The sequence below is a fragment of the Centrocercus urophasianus genome, unplaced genomic scaffold (genome assembly GCF_019232065.1).
Source record: "Centrocercus urophasianus isolate 14NV4802_14NV808 unplaced genomic scaffold, USGS_Curo_1.0 seq_73, whole genome shotgun sequence".
NCBI classification, from domain to species: domain Eukaryota; kingdom Metazoa; phylum Chordata; class Aves; order Galliformes; family Phasianidae; genus Centrocercus; species Centrocercus urophasianus.
The window spans coordinates 3524752-3542479 of record NW_024885344.1 but is presented as its reverse complement, the minus strand read 5'-3'; the positions used below and the strand labels follow the sequence as shown (position 1 = coordinate 3542479).

At 42.2% G+C, this 17728-nt stretch overlaps 1 protein-coding gene across 3 annotated transcripts in view; it reads left to right on the top strand.

The window, feature by feature from the left end:
* The window catches only part of BTBD11 (BTB domain containing 11), a 168707-nt gene extending 166163 nt beyond the window's left edge, over window positions 1-2544 (top strand). For 2 of the 3 annotated variants that reach the window (XM_042837987.1, XM_042837989.1), the window contains one exon: window positions 1525-2544. In XM_042837987.1, the coding sequence (XP_042693921.1) occupies window positions 1525-1734 (210 nt within the window). In that variant the 3' untranslated portion in view covers window positions 1735-2544. The remainder of the gene's footprint in view (window positions 1-1524) is intronic. The other variant, XM_042837988.1, reaches the window with a different exon arrangement.
* The last annotated feature ends 15184 nt before the right edge of the window (window positions 2545-17728 follow it).

Genomic DNA, 17728 nt, shown 5'->3' with positions numbered 1-17728 from the left:
TTTGGAACACTGTCTGTGGTAGGGGCATATGTTATAGGAGAGGAGTGTTTATCAGTGTGAAGAGATGTAGGAATGAGAGTTTAGGGCCTTGGGTTAAGGAGGTGAAGTACTGCTAGAAATGTGAGAGAATGTGGATTTTGTCTCACTTGCAATTTAAAAATGGAATGGAAAATATTAAATCGTCTGTGATTTTCTGTTCATAGTATTGCAACATCTACGAAGGCAGTTTTTTGATCAGCATCACTTTCAGGGCTTCATTTACACATTACCTCCAGAAAAAGATGTAGTCACCAGGCAAATAGGACTTATAATGGTGACTGATCAGTTACCACCAGAAACCAGTTGTTTTTTACTTAAAGTCTCAGAAAAATCAATTGGAGTGTCAAGTATTTGTCTAAAACACTCAGTGCTTGCACAGCTTGCAAGCTGAGCCTTAGAACAAGGCTGACCAAAAAAAAAAAAAGAAAGAAAGAAAGAAAAGAAAAGAAAAATACAGCATTTACTCAATACTGTGGGTATAATAAAATAGTGAATAGAGATAAATGGCGTTTCAGAGAAGAATAGAGATTCAAACGTGCTATCACACCCACGTGCAAAGTAATGCACTCATAATTTGTTGAAAACCTGCATGGTTTCAAATTGAAATTTCCTCTGGAAGATAGAACCTGCCTTGTCCTAATATATGTTCTTTCTCTCATTTTTTAACAGTTTCCACTCTTAGCTCCACACATAACGTTAAGGTGGTGTAGGATAACAGTGCTGTGCAGTTGTTACAGTCTGGACCCAAAGCTATGAAATTTCCCGGCAGTCCTAGCCTCACAGATGCACCCCAGAGCCAAAGATTCATGCTTTTCTCAGAGCTCAGACTCAGCAGGAGCTTACCTGCGCAGGAGGATGTGCTGAGCTGTGCTCTGTACACTCACATAGCTTAAATTCCTATGTATCATGGCTGTAGTGCTTGCGTGACTGCAGGAACTAACCAGTGGGTGATGACCACTATGAATCACCCATCAAATGGCCAGTATGGGTCATTGTGGTTTGCTCACACAGTTGAGCTCACACATCCAAGGGTTGCTCACACTTAGCCTCCATTACTCCTCCAGAGATCCCCCAAAGCTGTTACTTTGCACAACAGGCTTCTGCAGCCAAGAATCCTACTCTTGCTAAGGATGGAATTCACGAAACTCGAAGGTCGCTTGTAGTTCTTCCTAAACTTATGGGCTTAGGATGTGGCTACTGGCATGAAATCATGGGTCTGGTGAACTCAGTGGTAAAACTCACAGCTATTTCTAAGGGACCAAAGCTTCATCTTCTGAGCACTGAATTTGTAACCACTGGTATAAAATCGTTGGTATAAAATACTGTTTGATTAACTTGTGCCCCTGCAACATGCTTATCTGTAAGTGTTAACTTACAGTGTGAAAGGCTCAGCTTGTGCATTTGTTTATGTACAGATCTTAGCACTGTTCTTGCTGATGAGGTTTTATCAGAATGGTTATCTTTCTCCAATTTCACTTCTTGTAGTTTCTCGGAGTCACAGAACTATCTTCCTATTGCGAAGGCTACTTTCTAAAAAATATGATGGTCCTCATTGAAAACGAAGCTTTCAAGCAGCTGTTGTATGACAAGAACGGAGAAACGTCTGGTCAGAATGTACTACAGGACTTACAGAGGACGTTGGCCACAAGGATTCAGTCAATCCATTTATCTTCTTCAAAGGGCTCCATTGTATAAAGCTGAGGAAGACGGTAACGCTCTAATAAAGACCCTGCAAGTTAAGTCTCCTGTTGCAGTTGCTTAAATGAATACACACAAAATAGATTCTACTTCACATCCAAATAGTTCCGTGTTGGCCAAAGGTGCTGCGCTGAGGCTTCCGCCTCATTTGGATGAGGGAATATGGAAAACATAGCTCCTGTATGCATCTGAGCAACAGGCCTACCAGAGCGTCCAGTGCATCGGTGTTGTACCCAAATTCTGAACACGAAAGTGTAGTCGTGGAGCTAGATGCCAACAAAAGCCAGAACTCACATCAGTGAACAGCAGCAGCCCCTGCCTGAGCGGTGGTGCCATGGAACACCTGAATTGACCAATTACACATTTAAGGCAAATGTTCCATCGTTTCACATTTAAGAACTATATCTATCCCGGAGTCCATTATACACTTAAAAAATGTAGGAACTGTTGTTGCTGTTGAGCAAAGATGGATTGTGTTAAGAGAGTGGGTAAGACTGTTACAACTGAGGAAATATACATACTGGCAGATTTTTAGGGGTGGGATCTTTTTAAATTGTTCATAAAAATAATGGGGTGGCCTTGTAGTTTAAAAACTATTTCTTAAGCTTAAAATTTCATTTTCAACAGTTGTGTTTGAGAATCTATGTAACATGTTTTGTTTTTTAAATGGTTAAAATGTACATTGTGTAAACACACATATGATCGAGTTTTGCTTGTATTCTTTCCTAAAGTGGTATAATCTTGCCTACAGGCTATGGTTACACCAAAGAGGTGCATTACCCAGGATATCTCTAATACAGTAGTCGGGGGGGGGGGGGGGGGGGGCAGGAAAACTGCATGCTTCTTGTGATTTGGGGTTAAAAGCAATGGCAAACTCAACATGCATTTGCATGGTGACTGTACCTGTGAAATGTTTTGTTCGTGCTTCGTTTTGCCAAGACAAATGCAATGTTACTTCTTGTCAAACTCCATTTGTAAAATCAGCATATTATTTTACTCAGTGCAGTTGGTTGTGATATGATACCCCCAGAGACCTTCTCGAGATGCTGATTTCTGTTTGTTACAGTGAAGGGATAATAACAGATCTTTCTTCTAGTGATGTGTCGATACTTTGCTACTGATCAGAGATTGTGTCCGAGTTTAGACTTTTTTAAATTATAATTAAATATGTACTATAGAATGATTTCTCACTGTATCCTGAGAATGTATAGGTTATCTACAATGCAGGGCTTGGGTGAAGTGGGATGGAGGGTGCGATTTAATGTCCAAACTTCATTTGTTTTGCAACCTGTTGTTAGCAAGACAGATCTGCTCTGTGCCACAACATTCCTGATGCTCTGTCTTTGAATAATGCTTTTCACGAATCTTTTGACTTAAAACACAGAGAAGACCACAGCAAGATGCAAGCAGAGATATTGCCTTTTCCGTGGCAAAGTGACATTAATGTATTTATTTTCTAGCATGCTGTTCAGAAACTGTGCCCAGCTCATAGACTCTAGAAATTTTATTTTGATGGTGCGTGGTAGCCTCTTGTTCTTCTGTGGAAGTATCTACGTGGGGGGCTCTTCCTTGTTGATGGTTTTGGGCATGCTCAGAGAACACAGATTCAGCTTTAGTTATCCACATGGTAGGAAGCTGTTTTATGCCTTGAGGTGTTGAGCATCCCGTGTGCTTGGTCTTTTAATGCCTGTACAGTTTCTGCAAGAAAGTACAAAAATGTCTGAACTGATGCTAATGTCTTAGAGACACGGCATGTCAGCCAGTTAGACCTTTTGTTTTCCTGCCTAGCAAATGTTCACACAGGATGTTGTTGAGAACGTTCAGGTAACGACAGCTTTTTGTGAAGGTTGTGATAGTGGAGAAGCATGACTGTGGCTGATGGAGCAACAACATGCAGGGTGCTTGTTGTCATTCACTGTGCCTCCTCATCCAAGGAAAGCCATCCCTTGTGCTAACGATAGCAAGGCAGGAGCAGACCTCATCCCGCAGCTTCATGCTTTAAAGTAGGAAAGTTTTTCAGACAATAAGCATGATACTAAATTTTTTCCCTTGGGTACATGTGTAGTGTCCAATGAAGTCATCAAGAGTTGCACACACATACGTCTGTAGGCAGGGTACCTTTTTCTGGGAAACAAGCACATAGGTGTACCTTACCTTTTGATAGGCAGTCTGGTGTTGGATGTTATAATGGCAGCCAGAAGTGCTGTGCCTCTGTTTCCTGCTCAAATATTCATAGTGTTTGGTAAGGGGACAGAGTCCTGTGTGCATACCTTCTCCTTGAAGGTGATGGTTTTTGAGCATGAGTAGGAACCTGCCTTGGACTTAGTGGGAGGGAAATACTGATAACTGTGCTAGTTGTTCTCCTGATAAGTTGAATCGAGACTATCTGTGGTAACATTCACTGGTTTTTATTGCAGAGATGAAGGACTTACTATGTTCTTTGGTGCCTATACATGAACTTCATGGACATCATGTTTGGGTCCTCCAGGGGAAAATAAGAGGTTTTCCTGTAGCAGCAGAGTGCCCATCTCCAGGCTCACACTGCAGTGTCTGTGTGCAGCACTGCTGGTCCACATGTTGCTGTGTCCCTGTGCTCCTCTGCGTCTGGGGTTTGACAGAAAGCGTGGCACCCGCTGCCACCACCAGATCTGCTTTGCTGATCTTTAGCAAACAGTAGGAGCAAAGGACCCCAGTGACCTGTCATTCAGAGCTGTTGCACGATCCACCATCTCCACCAAACCCATCATCAGAAAGGTTTCTGATACAGACTGTTCAGAAATTCTTTGCTGCAAATCAAAACGCCTTTTCTTCCAGCCTCAATCAAGAGCAAGAACAGATGATCCATGGCCTTTTTACAAAACTATTCTGCGTATGAAAGGAATTATCATACCTCCCTCACTTCAAGTCTTCCTTAGTCCTTTCAGGTAATATTTTCTAAGCCTCTGATTTTTGCTGTCTTTCCCCTCATGTCTTCCCAGCTTCCCAGAATGTTCTGCTCCTGTGGGGGATTTATACAGCAACAAGCAAGGCTCAGAAACTGTCTCATGAGTTTTACATAGAGCATATATCCCAGAATATTTTCCACATCCCGTGGCTGATTTTCATCCACCTTGCATTACAATTCCTGAGTGACTTACAGCTGCTGTCCCAGGAGCTCCCTTTTTTAGGTGCGTGTTTGTTTACTCCACCTTCCCAAGTTTTAACACTTTCAGCTTGTCTTTATTAAATTTGTTCTGGTTTAATTGGGGCAGTTTCCCCAGTTCATCAATTTCAATTCCAATCCCGTCTCCCGGCCTGTTTCATAATCTCCTGGTTTTGTGATATGTGGTTTCATGCATGGATTCCCCATTCCATTAATCTGGGGCTGGGGGAAGGGCTCTATTGCAAATGTAATCTAAAAAGCAGTGTGAGTTTCAGTGGGTGCCTGTGACCACCATCCCTATCAGATACGGCTCTTTCCATCAGAGCATTTTATTAGGAATTTTTAGAGAGATGGTGTCACCACTTTAGAAAATAAATAGCCTTCTGCTTCTTTAGTCTTTGCACAAGTTGCTATAATTTCCAAATTTTGAGGGGAAAATACGGCCTCGAATCTTCTCCAGCTGCTCTAGGTAAAATGGAAAAAAAACACAACAAAATCCTTAGAAAAACGTGTGATTTTTTTTTCCTTTTCTTTTTTAATAATAATTTCCTAGACTGCAGAGGGTGAAGGGCTGCTTTTGTTCTTTCCATGTGCCTTTTTTATACAAGCCCCATGCTGTATTCTTTGAGGCTTGCAGTCATCCTATCCTTGCCTCACTGCAGATCTTTCCCTCTGTCTCCCTTTGCTTCCAGAACTTCCTCTCGTTTCCACTATGCCTCATGTGCTGCCAGCTTCCAGACTCCCCAATTTGTAACTCTGGAGCCCCACTGGACCCCTTCCCAAGCCCAGAGATGCTAGCTGCGTTCTCCCGAATGGGCGATTTCCCAAGAGCAAGCTTCAGAGCTGGGAAAAGGATGGGGAATGCATGAGGGCAAAGGTTTTGGACATCAGAGAGAAAGGCTGGTATTCTTTTCAGGACAGATTTCAGCACTGTCTGCTCTTTTCTCAATTTTTCCCTGCTCTGTTCCTTAAGCCTGCTGTCCTCTTAGCACAGCTGGCAGCCAGATGCTCTCCATCCTGGAGCAGGGCCAGTTTTGTAGCGGCAAAGACTTTTTCCCAGCTAAAGCTTTGCTTGCCTGGACTCAGTTTCCGAGTAGATTTGTGCAAACGTCTGTTAAAAGACAGAGGAAACATTCTTAAAGAGGTGTGGGAGCTTAGTAGCCAGCCTGCTGTTGGCACAGTGCGAGCTGCTTGCTGAACGTCCACGTGCTGCTTTTGACACTGAGCCTCCAGCTCCGTACCGAGTGCTTGTATGTGTTCTGGGTGCAGTGTGGTCTGCTGGTGGCTTTGGGGGACATGATGTGCTGCCTTGTGGAGGTTAAAAGGAAGAAAAAAACCCTTGTTTTGTACTGCAGTAAGTTGGTATGGTGAGAAGAAAGAATGGGCACCTCTTCTTCGTCCCAGACCTGCCCCACATCAGGGGAAGGTTCTGCTATTGCAGATTGCCGCTAAGCCCACAGGGACTCAGGTGTGCAGGATGCTATTTAAGGGCTTCATTTTTTTAATGTTCATAAGAAATAGAGGTGTTGGAGTTCACACACATACATGCTTGAGGCAAGACTCGGCCATCTTAACAAAAGGGCTGTTCCTAATCCTGTTGTCCACAGGCTAGACCCCAGAAACAGCAAAGGTCCTGCAAAGCTCTTAGAAATCAGCTGTAGGTATTTGCTGCCTCTCAGGAGCTGGCTCTGTTTTTAAAAACTATTCCAGAAAGGTGACATCCTGAAGCCCACATTCACTAGGGCTGCTCTGAAGTCAGTGGATGATTTCTTTTTTTTGATGAACGACAGTTACCTGAAGTCAAAGACTTGAAGTTAGTTTGTTTGACAAAGTGTCTTTCATGTGAGGAAGGAAGCGCTTTGCAGAAATGAAGTGCCTGACGTTGCTTTCATCCCCTAGCCCAGAGATGCAGGTCTGTTGAGATACATAATCATAATAAAAAAGGCTGCTTAGGATTTGTCCTAATATTTAATAAACCAGCTTTCAGAAAGTTCGCTTTGAAACAGCAGCCAAATAATATCTGAAACCCCATCGATGAGAACATCTCTAATGGTGCTTATTCTTTAACATCTTATTATAAGGCAAGTTTTGTTGTCTTCAGTGGGTGCAAATGGGCTGCCAGCTCTGAGCCAGTTTCCATGTTTCAGTAGACTCACACCTGACCTACAGTGTCCAACTGCCCTCCAAGGGCAAAAAGTGAATCTGAGTCTGAGAGCGATGAGCTGTGAGACCACTGCTGAAAGCACTACAAATACAGCGCCCAAAGCTGAAGGAAAAAATCTGGAAATGTGTTGAAGAAAATAAGCATTTGTCAGCTGTCTTCAGTGAGCTTAAAAACTGGAGAAGTAAGCTTTGGATGGGGGGACTGGATTTTTGTTGTTGTTGCCTTTAAATTGTCATGCTTTTAGCTTGGTTCGAGACTTCTTGCATGGATCAGCCATGGATGGCCTGGTTTATCTTGCACTGTTTCACACAGAGGGTTCTAAATGTGGCAGCTCTTGTTTTCCTCAGGTTGATGTAGCCTTGATTGGCTTCTGTACTTTGCAAGGGTTGCTTGGTATTGAAACAGCTGGGAAACATGGCAAAAACTTGCAGGAGAGGTTGCCTTGGCTCAGTAGGTTAATTCCTATGAACATCTGGTGGTTTTGTGGGCTGTGCTGTTTAGTTGTCTACATCGATCCACCTGATTGTACGTGATGTGCTGGAACAGCAATTGTGGTGTTTTTTTTTTCCTTTGGGAGGCATTTATCTTCCTTCTTTGGGCTCGTAGATGTATTTTTTACCTCTTGTGACGTGGAGGTGATGGTGCTGTGTGAGTAGGTGCGCTTAGAGCAGGCACAGGTTTCTGTGTGGGTTGGATGGCACACTAATGAAAAGGTCTTTAGTAAGGGAAAAGGATGGGATCCCAGAATTTAAATGCCTAACCCCTGGCCTCTGCCTTGAGTTTTCAAGGTATGGAGTTCTCTCCATCCTGCTTCATTTGGTTTCCAGCTCAGAATTTCTGTGCTGCCAAAGAGGAGAGCAGAGGACAGGAGGAGAGGGGAAAGCAGCCCCATCTCCCACCCCTCACCCAATATTCCCAGCCAAATGCTTTGGCTCTGGTCTTTTCAGTTCTCAGGGTTCGCTCAGTCACACTGCTCAGATGTGGCTGTGGAGCTCTAGCAATTGGTACCGCTTTTTTTTGGCCTTATAAATATCTCCACCGCTGCAGCTGCAAGAGTGAATTTGCCTGAACTCTTTCGTATGTGGTTAACTTTGGTCTTCCCACTTCCCATCATCTCTGCTGCTGTGTTTTCATTAAAACTTCCATTACCCGGCTTTGCCTAGCACAGTGAGAAGCAATCTCCTTTCTTACTGCCTTTCTGAAGCAAACAAAGAAAAGGAGAAAAACTCCCTGAAATACCCAATCAGAAATCATTCATGGTTTAAAATAAGCTGCATTAGAAAAGGGAGATGCTCAGACAAAAAAAAAAAAAAAAAAAAAAAGAAAAAGAAAAAGACACATATTAGAAAAGCCAGTCTGCTAGGAGGTCATTTCAATTAATTAAGGTCACAGCCTTCACACCTCTGATATTTTGGCAGGGATGGATTACTGAGATTCAAAACATCTGGACTTGTTCAAGTGCAGGTTTAAGCCAAACCGCCTTGCCCTTTCCTGTTCCCAGCAGTGGACAAATTGACTGCCTTGTGGTGTTCTGCGTGAGATGCTTTCAAATGAGACTTTCAGAAGTCCAGTTCACTGTGCTTTGTGGTTTTTGGAGAGCCCACAGCACATCTGTGGGCTGAGGTGGCAGGAGGTAGGAGCGGTGGGAAGCCCCCAAGGTCTCCTCACAATGGAGGCTACTTCCCTACTGTCAGCGTTCACCCAATCAGGCACCTTGCTTCACCCAATCAAACCTGGGTAAACTACCAATAAACAAGTTTGGGACAGTCCGTTCAATAGCTTCAGAAATCACCTTTGGCTTTTGGCTATTGCACCAGTGACTGATCAGCCTCTTGGTGACACGGTAAAGTTCTCAGCCTTCTTTGAGATGTGAATTCATGGTTATCCATTGAATCTCACAGAATGACAGAATCATAGGGATTGGAAGGACTTCTGAAGATCATCTAATCCAACCCTCTGCTAAAGCTGTTTCTTTACAGACAGTAGATTACACAAGAAAACATCTTAGGTGGGTTTTGAATATCTCCAGAGAAGGAGACTCCACAACCTCTCTAGGCAGCCTATTCCAGTGCTCTGTCACCCTCAAAGTGTAGAAGGTGCTCATGCTTGTATGGAACTTCCTATGGTTCAGTTTGTGCCCATTTCCCCTTGTTCTGTCACTGGGCACTGCTGAAACAAGCCTGGCCCTATCCACTTGTCTCCCCTCCATTAGATATTATAAACATTGATAACATCCCCTCTCATCTTTCTCCTATCCAAAGCTGAACAGTCCCGTGTCTCTTAGCCTTTCCTCATAACAGAGGTGCTCCAGGTCCCTCATCATCTCTGTGGCCCTTTGCTGGGCTCTCTGGAAGATCTCTTTTGTGAGCTGGGGAGGCGGCTTTTGTGAGCACAGCCTTCTGGTGTGTCAGCCACTCCTCCCAGCTTTGTTTCATCAGCAAACTTGCTGAGGGTGAACTGTATCCCTTCATCCAGGTCACTGATGAAGTTGAACAAGAATGGACTCCATATCAACCACAGGGGAGCACTGCTAGCTACAGGCCTCCAGCTATAGTGCACCACTGACAATAACCTTCGCAGCTCTGCCAGTCAGCCGGCTTTCAATCTAGCCCACTGTTCACTCATCTGTCCTTTGCTTGTTGTGGCACTGTAAAGGAATTCGTTCTATATTGTTCAAGCTGTGGATTTTCTGCTGCTTTGATTTTAATTTGGTTATGACTACGTGGGGAAAAAAAAACGTTAAGGATATGAAATATATTTTGGACTTTTCATCCGTAGTTATCTTCATGTGTTTGTATGTTCGAGAGAGAGATGGACAGTAAATAGATCGACAGGATACGTTATGAGGCGTGAAATCATGTTTGTAATGAGATTTCTTGTTAATGGCAGTCAGGCTTCCTTGATGCTAAGCATTAATGGCAATATCCATTAGTGCAACTAAACCTCCCTCCACTCCACCTTCCCAAAAGGGTTTCACATTTTACCTTGTTTAGCATTTATAAATATTTGATACAAGGTTCAGAAAGTAATTTACATGTTAAATGAAGGATATATGAATGTTCTAGGGAAAATACAAGTTAAGATTCTACTATAACCTCATTCACAAACCAAACATTAAAGTCTGATAAATTTGCCCCATTAAAATTGCTGGAAGCCTTTTCATTGATTTTTTTCTAGTCTATGGATTAGGTCTGTTTTCTATTTCTCTTTCATACTGTGTCACCTTTGAAGTCTTCTCGCATCTCATGCTTCCCAAGCCAAATACATATCTGTAATTAGATCCTTAAATGAGGAAGAGGTCCCTGCTCTGTCGTCCAATTCTGGAGGACTAGTTTTGTGTCTTTATGTTTACCATTGAAAACAACAGCTGAGTGGGAAAATCCCGGTGCAAGAGTCCTGAATAGTACCATCCCTGTGACAACTCTTTGCTTCCTTCATCCCTCTGCACATCCACTCCCACTTGTCTCTGAGATGTCTTTGATGTTAAAGATAGAAGAGAAAGATGAAAGCCAGAGGAACGGATGTGCTAGAAATAAGACGGTTTCTGGAATGGTGCAGAACCATCAAGTGAATCTTGATTTATTTATTATTTTTTTTTATATACAGCTGTTGGGAAGACTCTTAATTTGTGTAATATAAAAACCAGGAAGGGTTATGATTGTTTTGCATTTGTTACGATTGTTATGAGTGCTGCTGGGTTTTGTGGCAGCTTTTTTTCTTTTTAAGCTTAGCAGAGTAGTTTTGTTTGCTGCCATCCATTACTGGGGGTTTTATGGAAGGTTTCTCTTCACTTTTTATTGAGAAACAAATGAAAGATCACACAACTCAACAGAAACTGCCAACAAAAAGCTATTGTCCTCCAGCCCACAAATGCAGCTTGAACACTGGCTTGTAGCTTCACAGACGTGCCTGAGGTCATCTACAACTAACGGCACAGGTGAAACTTTCCTCCCCTTTTTGTATCCTTCTTGGAATGTTTGACTTCCAAAACACCACAGAGTCAGAGGATAGAAGTCAGATGGCAGATGTTTGTCAGTACACCAAGAGTTTAGCTAAGAAAAATGTTCCTGGAACCAAACATTTCACCGCAAAAAGACAGACAGACATCTGTAGCTCATTCAAAGATGTCAGTCTCTGAAGTCTGCTGGATGATTCTGAAAATCCCCTGCTTGGCACTACTAATGCTCCTGAGCAAACTGTTCCACTGAAACCACAGGGCACTTGGAAACGAGGCAGGAGGAAACGTATAAAAACAGAGTAGCTCAGCCATAACTTGAAATGGTAGATATGTCCATCATATCCATAACTTTCTCATTGGTTTAAATTGTTTTTGCTATTATATTTATCTTGATTTTTTAATTTTATTTTATTCCAATATGAACATGTTTTTCCCTCGAGTATAATGCCTTCACTCAGCTGGATCAGAAAGCTTTACATGTTCTATCACGTAATATGGTCTTCAGCATAAATGTTGGAAAGACTCTGAAGGAGTGTCTTTGTCCACCTCATGTTCTTTTAAACCCCATTTTGTCTGATGCTAATCCTTTTAAAATCTCCAATGAGATTAAGATTCATTTGTCATTGCTGAATGTCATTTTGTTAATGCTGTACAAATGCAGGAAGGCAGATGAAAGTAGCAAGCTCTTTTTTATTATTGTATTACTTTGAAAAAAGAGAAAATCTAATCAGATCTTTGCTTCTAGTGTAAAATGCTCCCTGTAGCTTCAGAGTACGTGTGCAAAACCTCTGCTTTGAATGTCTTGTTAAAACTGAGCTACAAAATGGAGGAAAATGGTGTTAGGAAAAGATCTTTGAAAAGCTTACTTCCAGTGGTGCTGAACACACACTTGGTCAACTCTCATGAAGTCAGTGGGAATACAGCAAGGTTGCAAGGCTTTTTAATGCGCTGGTGGATAGAATTTCCCACCCAGTTATCCACACAGTTGTGGTTGGTACACCATAAAGGCTGATGGCCAAATCCTGCTGCCACAGAACAGCCCTACTTCAGCAGGAATCACAGACATGTACTTAAGTTACATTCGTTAGCTGCACAATTTTGAGGTTTCTGCTGAACAGAAATGGGAGAGGGTAGGCTTTCCTTGTGCTCACTGATCTTTGCATTTCCAATGGCTTATCTTATATTTACATGGTGCAGAATGAGGCCTTTGTGGGGTGGGAAAGATTTTTACAGATTTAGTCCTGCCTGAGAAAACATCAACCATTCTAATTTTAGACAATTTGCATTCCATATCCATCTGCTTAGTGGATCAATCTGATGTTTACTGTTTCGCATTCAGTAAATTACATTTGATTTTTTATTTTTTTTTATTTTTATTTTTTTTTTGGTTTTGTTTTTGTTTTTTGTTTATGTTTCTTTGAGGGCATTACCTGCCATCAGCTTGGTGTAAAATAGTGCCAAGGACTTAAAAATATACCCTTGGGGCCAAACTGGGTTGCTTTACATGCCACAAATAGTCCCATCTAAAGCAAGGAGAGCTGAACTGGGCACATGAACTGCAACCCCTGTGATGTCCAGTTTCTTCATTTCCATTCTGCTTCATTTCATAGAGATTGATGACTTCCTGGAGAGAAAAAAAACCAACAACACATGTTGCCAATTCATCCCATCTGAAATGTACTGAAGACAAAAAATATATATTAGATGTGACTGTAGTCTACCAAATCGGTCTTGTGCACAGGGAGAACTCCGAGGGAAAGTAAGGGGAGTTTCCATTCCAAAGCTTGCAGAACAAAGCCTACATAGTGAGCTGTGACAAAATGTCAACTTTGTGTAAACTCTTCTGATGAGTTTGTATAAAGGTTTGTAAGAAATCTTCACTGGAATACACCAGAGAATAATAAACTTGCACCTTGATAGAATAGCTTTATTTGTATATACTCTATGTAAATTTTTAACCAGAGGAGACGTATCATTCCTTGTACATACCTGACTAGAACAGGGGCAGTGCTGTGCACTGCTGTTTAGGAGATCCAAGTTCTCCCATCTTGGATTTCCAACTGTAAAGGCTGCAGGAGACTACTTGGAACCAGCCAAAACACAGGATGGATAGATGCTCACCACTGCTTGTGAACGTAGGATTGGGATTGGAACAGGCATTGGCTATGGAGAAGATTGCTTGCTTCCACTCCTGGCTAAAGGACAAGTGCTTCCTTCACCATCATCTCCAGCAGAAGCGATTTATGGTTCCAGATGGTGTAGAGAACATTCAGAGCCCTGTTTGAATCAGTCTTTTGTAGGGACCTGGGCTTATACAGAACCCACACTGCTCGTGTAACACGGAAAGGAAGGTCCACGAAGAAGCAGTGTGTACATACATCTACCTATCTGTCTGTCTGTCTATCTAATATCCCGGTGTTTCTGTATTGAATGGTTTCAGTAACCTGTAAACAAGTGATTGCTCCTGTTGTGTTACTGCTTTGAAATTCTTTGCATGCACTCCAGCATATGATTCTTTAAGAAAAGGTTATACATATTATATATATATAGTAGCTTGCAAAATATTCATGTTGAAGAGCAATGTTTTGTGCAAATTGTACATTTATGTTGTGAGCAGTATTGCAATATGAACTTTTATTAGTTGTTGGCATTAAAACATGTTTTTATTGATAGTAAATTTGTCACATTATTTTTGAGCGTATGTACGCATCCCAAGCTTTCAAACTCAGGCATTAGGTCAACTACCGAAGGAGACTTTTCTGTGCAGTAGAAACAGCACAGACTTACTGTCAATAGGCAAGTATGCAATCCCATGCTGTTTCATGCCTGTTGCAAAGCTGATTATTCATAAAATCTGTCTGTTAGGCCAGTACTTCTCTTTTGTCAGTGCTGGAGTTTGTGTTGATAGAAGGATGCTGTTGCCCTCACCTTTAACAGAAGTAAGACCCCAATCTAGCAAAGCAAAGTGCTTAATTCCTACTGCCCTCTGTCTCTGCAGGTGCTTTAATATACATACAGTGAGGTACAATAAGGACCGAAGAAACTTCTAATTTCCTGTTGGATAGCAAATGTTATAATAATTTCAAATGTCCATGCTGTGTAGTTTGCAATGTAGGGGCTAGATAAAAGTGTAATACCACTACGGCTTTAGGAAAGCAACAGTATTTGGAGCTTGACCTTAAAACTTCTACCTGCCTTCTGAACATCATTGGTGGCTTTGTTTGCTCAATGTTTACCTCTGAGAAATGTATGCTGTTGATTTAAATGTTTAATATATTGACTGCCTTTTTGTATATTTGTTATCATAAAGGTTTGGTTTAAACGCTAACAACCGTAGTCTATTTTCAGACTTTAAATTACATATGGTTCTGTATTTGGAAGGCAAACTTACTAATGAATATAGCGATTTGGTATTTTATTCCTATTTTATACAGCTACCCCCATAGGTTATTATCAGATGGCGACAAATATTGCTGAATAGCAGGTGGAATTCTCTGGAGTGTGATAATGAGCCATCTCTGTTCAATAAAAATTCCATTGTTTTCTAGCCTAGGCGATGGCTGCTGTGTTTTTGTCATTCCTTCTGCTCAGGTGTTTCTCCGTGTGCTTCAGACAGCAGAATGGGGGCTCTCCCAAGGAAACGTCTCCCAGAAACTGCCTGTGTTCAGTGTTTCACATCTGAAAGATTTGGTGCTCCCACTCACTGCTGTCAGTATGGCTGCAGTGCTTGCGAAGAAGTGACAAAGAGGCCAAAAATTGCCTGAGACCTAATCTGTCAAAAAACATGCACGTAAGACTTGCATAATGGAGAGTTGTGGTACTTAAAATTGAGCATCTGCAGGTGTATGGTAGCCATGGTAGTTCATGAAGACCCAAAAATCTGGGAGCTGGCTTTGTTACACAATATTGCTGCAAGAGCAGACAAGTAAGTGGCAAACATGTATAACAAACTTAGCGTGAACAAACTGAGCTGTTTCCTTTTCTAAGGAGAGTATTGATACTGGAGCAGTTCAATATTTCTGAGCATCTGAACTCACTCCTCATTGAGAAAATAGCTAAGTTCAGACGTACCCACTGATAACATTGTTCTGGGTTCTCTGCAAATTCATCTGTGTATTTGTTAAGGTCAGTTCACATTTTTGGAGAGTTTGTGGGCAATCATAGCGCGTAGAGACAGAGGGCTTTTGCAATCACTCACAGAACGAATGAAGGTTTAGGACTGTCTTCCTACTGCCATGTTTCCACCTCTACCAGGCAGAAGTAGGCAGCAATGTCTTAAACCACATGTTGTCTGCTACATCACAGACTCACAGAATGGCCGGGGTTGGAAGGGACCTCAAGGATCACGAATCTCCAACCCCCTGCCACATGCAGGGCCACAAACTTCCACATTTAATACTAGACCAGGCTGCCCAGGGCCCCATCCAACCTGGTCTTGAACACCTCCAGGAATGGGGCACCCATAACCTCTCTGGGCAGCCTGTGCCAGCACCTCACCACTCTCTCTGTAAAGAACTTAATACTGGGAGTTACTTGACAGGAGCCTCAGGTATAGTCCAAACAAGAGACTGCTGTCTGAAGAGACTGATGGAGACCTACAAGTGGCATCAGCAGTAAAGACCTCTGTGTAACTTCAAAAAAACAAACAAACAAACAAACAAAACTCATTATATGTCTCAGTTTAAGTAGTTTAAGCTAGATCATTCAGACAGTCACATCTGAACTACTCAGAAAACACAGTTTTAAAAGTCTGCACAGTGGCTTGTACAGGCATATTTCCAGGTGTGTGGCAGTATCAGCCAAAACTTTCCATGTCAACAGAGCTTTATACTTTAATGAAAGCTTTTGCAATGACTTTCATTTTTTCTAATGCATGTTTCAAGGAAGATGTTGCAGAATACAAGTTTGGGCTGGCTATCTGAGCTTTGTTACAAAGATCTAGGCCTACAGGACAAATGATGCCCATGAGCACACACCTTTGGAGCTCAGAAAGCTGCCGTACACAGCACAGCCCCACTGCCTTCTAGAGCTTCTTGGCCCATCTGCTCTACAAGCTCAGAGGTTTGTGTAAGGAGCTAGGATCTTCCTGAAAGCATGGGTACGTGAAGCAACCAGTAATGGCATAGATGCTGAAGTAGTGTGTCCAACCACAGAGACAAACACTTGTCCTGTATCTCCCATTGCTCCCATGGTGCAGCACAGCTGGAGAAGTGGGAGTCTTTTTGTGTGTTCACAAGTGCATCTGCCTGTGGAGATGCGATGTTGCCCTGACACACTCTCACGTGCCGCTTCCTTGCCAAGCGCTCGCTCACATGTACACTGAAACAAAGGCACACAAGCTCCACTCCCCACTGTCTGTGAGAACAATTATAGGGTACAACTTGCAAAACTTGGCAGAGCCTCAGCACTTGGAGCACTGCCAGTTGGGTTTTCCCATGCCCATACGTTTGCTGATTTTCATTTTCTAACAAATCCTTAGCATGTTGTATCATTCTATCCTTATGTCCAACATTCTTCATTCTCTGTGAGTTGGCCAAGAAAGGCATGCCTTCACTGTGTCCACCTTCACGTTCTTTCTCTTCCACACTCATCTTTTCCTCCCTCCTGGATTTCTAACAATATATTTAAAGCCATTTTTCAATTGGATGGCAAACATGACTGTTCTCCACAGCCTGCATGCCTACTTCCAGCTTGCTGAGGGACCACTGACTGCACTTCTCTCTTCATGTTGACTCCAGCAGTATCTTACAGCAGTTATTGCTGGGATTATGGGATTCTTACATCTAAACTCTCAGCACACAATGTGGGAAAGCAGATGCTCCATAAGCAATACTTCTCACATAGAATATTTACTGCTCCAGTAGGCATTTAATGTCTTTGATGTGTATCTGGCTCACACTGAGATCATACTTATTTCTAGACATAGTTAATTGATAAGGAACAGATCTGGTGTATTTCATAAAGGTAAGCAAATCTAAGATTTGGGAGAATAAGCCTTGCACTGAGAATGCTTTATCTTCTAATGTGAGGAGGTTGGTGATTTCCCAGACAACATTTTGAGGAGATGGTGAATGAAAACAACAACAACAACAACAAAGCAGCTCTGTTTCAACAACCTGAAAACTTAATGCCTAGCTATCACTTCAAGAGTTTTTCCCTCCAGGCTATGCTGCTATGTGCAAGCAGTGTACTTCTCTCCCCTGACAAGATGCTGCCCTTTTGAGAACTGAACCCCTTTAGTTTCCTCCAAATTCATGCTCTTTATCTCATGGAAACACCCAGGGAATGCAAATAGAGAATCAAAAGGTAACCTTGAGGACTTTTGTGGCTACCCTTGGTGTTTCAAATCCACTTGTAAGTAGTTCTTTATGTCTGTCTTAAGTTAGAGTATTTTTTGATGTTGTGACTTTGCTTTTAGCTGTTCAGCATACCTGGGACTGCAACACGTATTTTGCAGCTCATTTGAGAAAAGGGATTTTTTTCTGAGTGAGGTGGCATGCTTTGTGTTTAAGTCCCTTTACTCTCTTGTCATCTGAAGAGGTCAAGTGAACCCCAGCCATAAGCCTACAGCACAACTTCTCAAAACATAGAAAATTCCCTTTGTTTTCTTGCTCTCAGCCTATATGATTTGCAGTATGCACCATTTCATGGCTTCATTGCATCTTCCAGCTGTCTTATTAGACCTGCTTACAGTGTCTCTAGCAGTTTCACAGCTCAAGGTATTTCA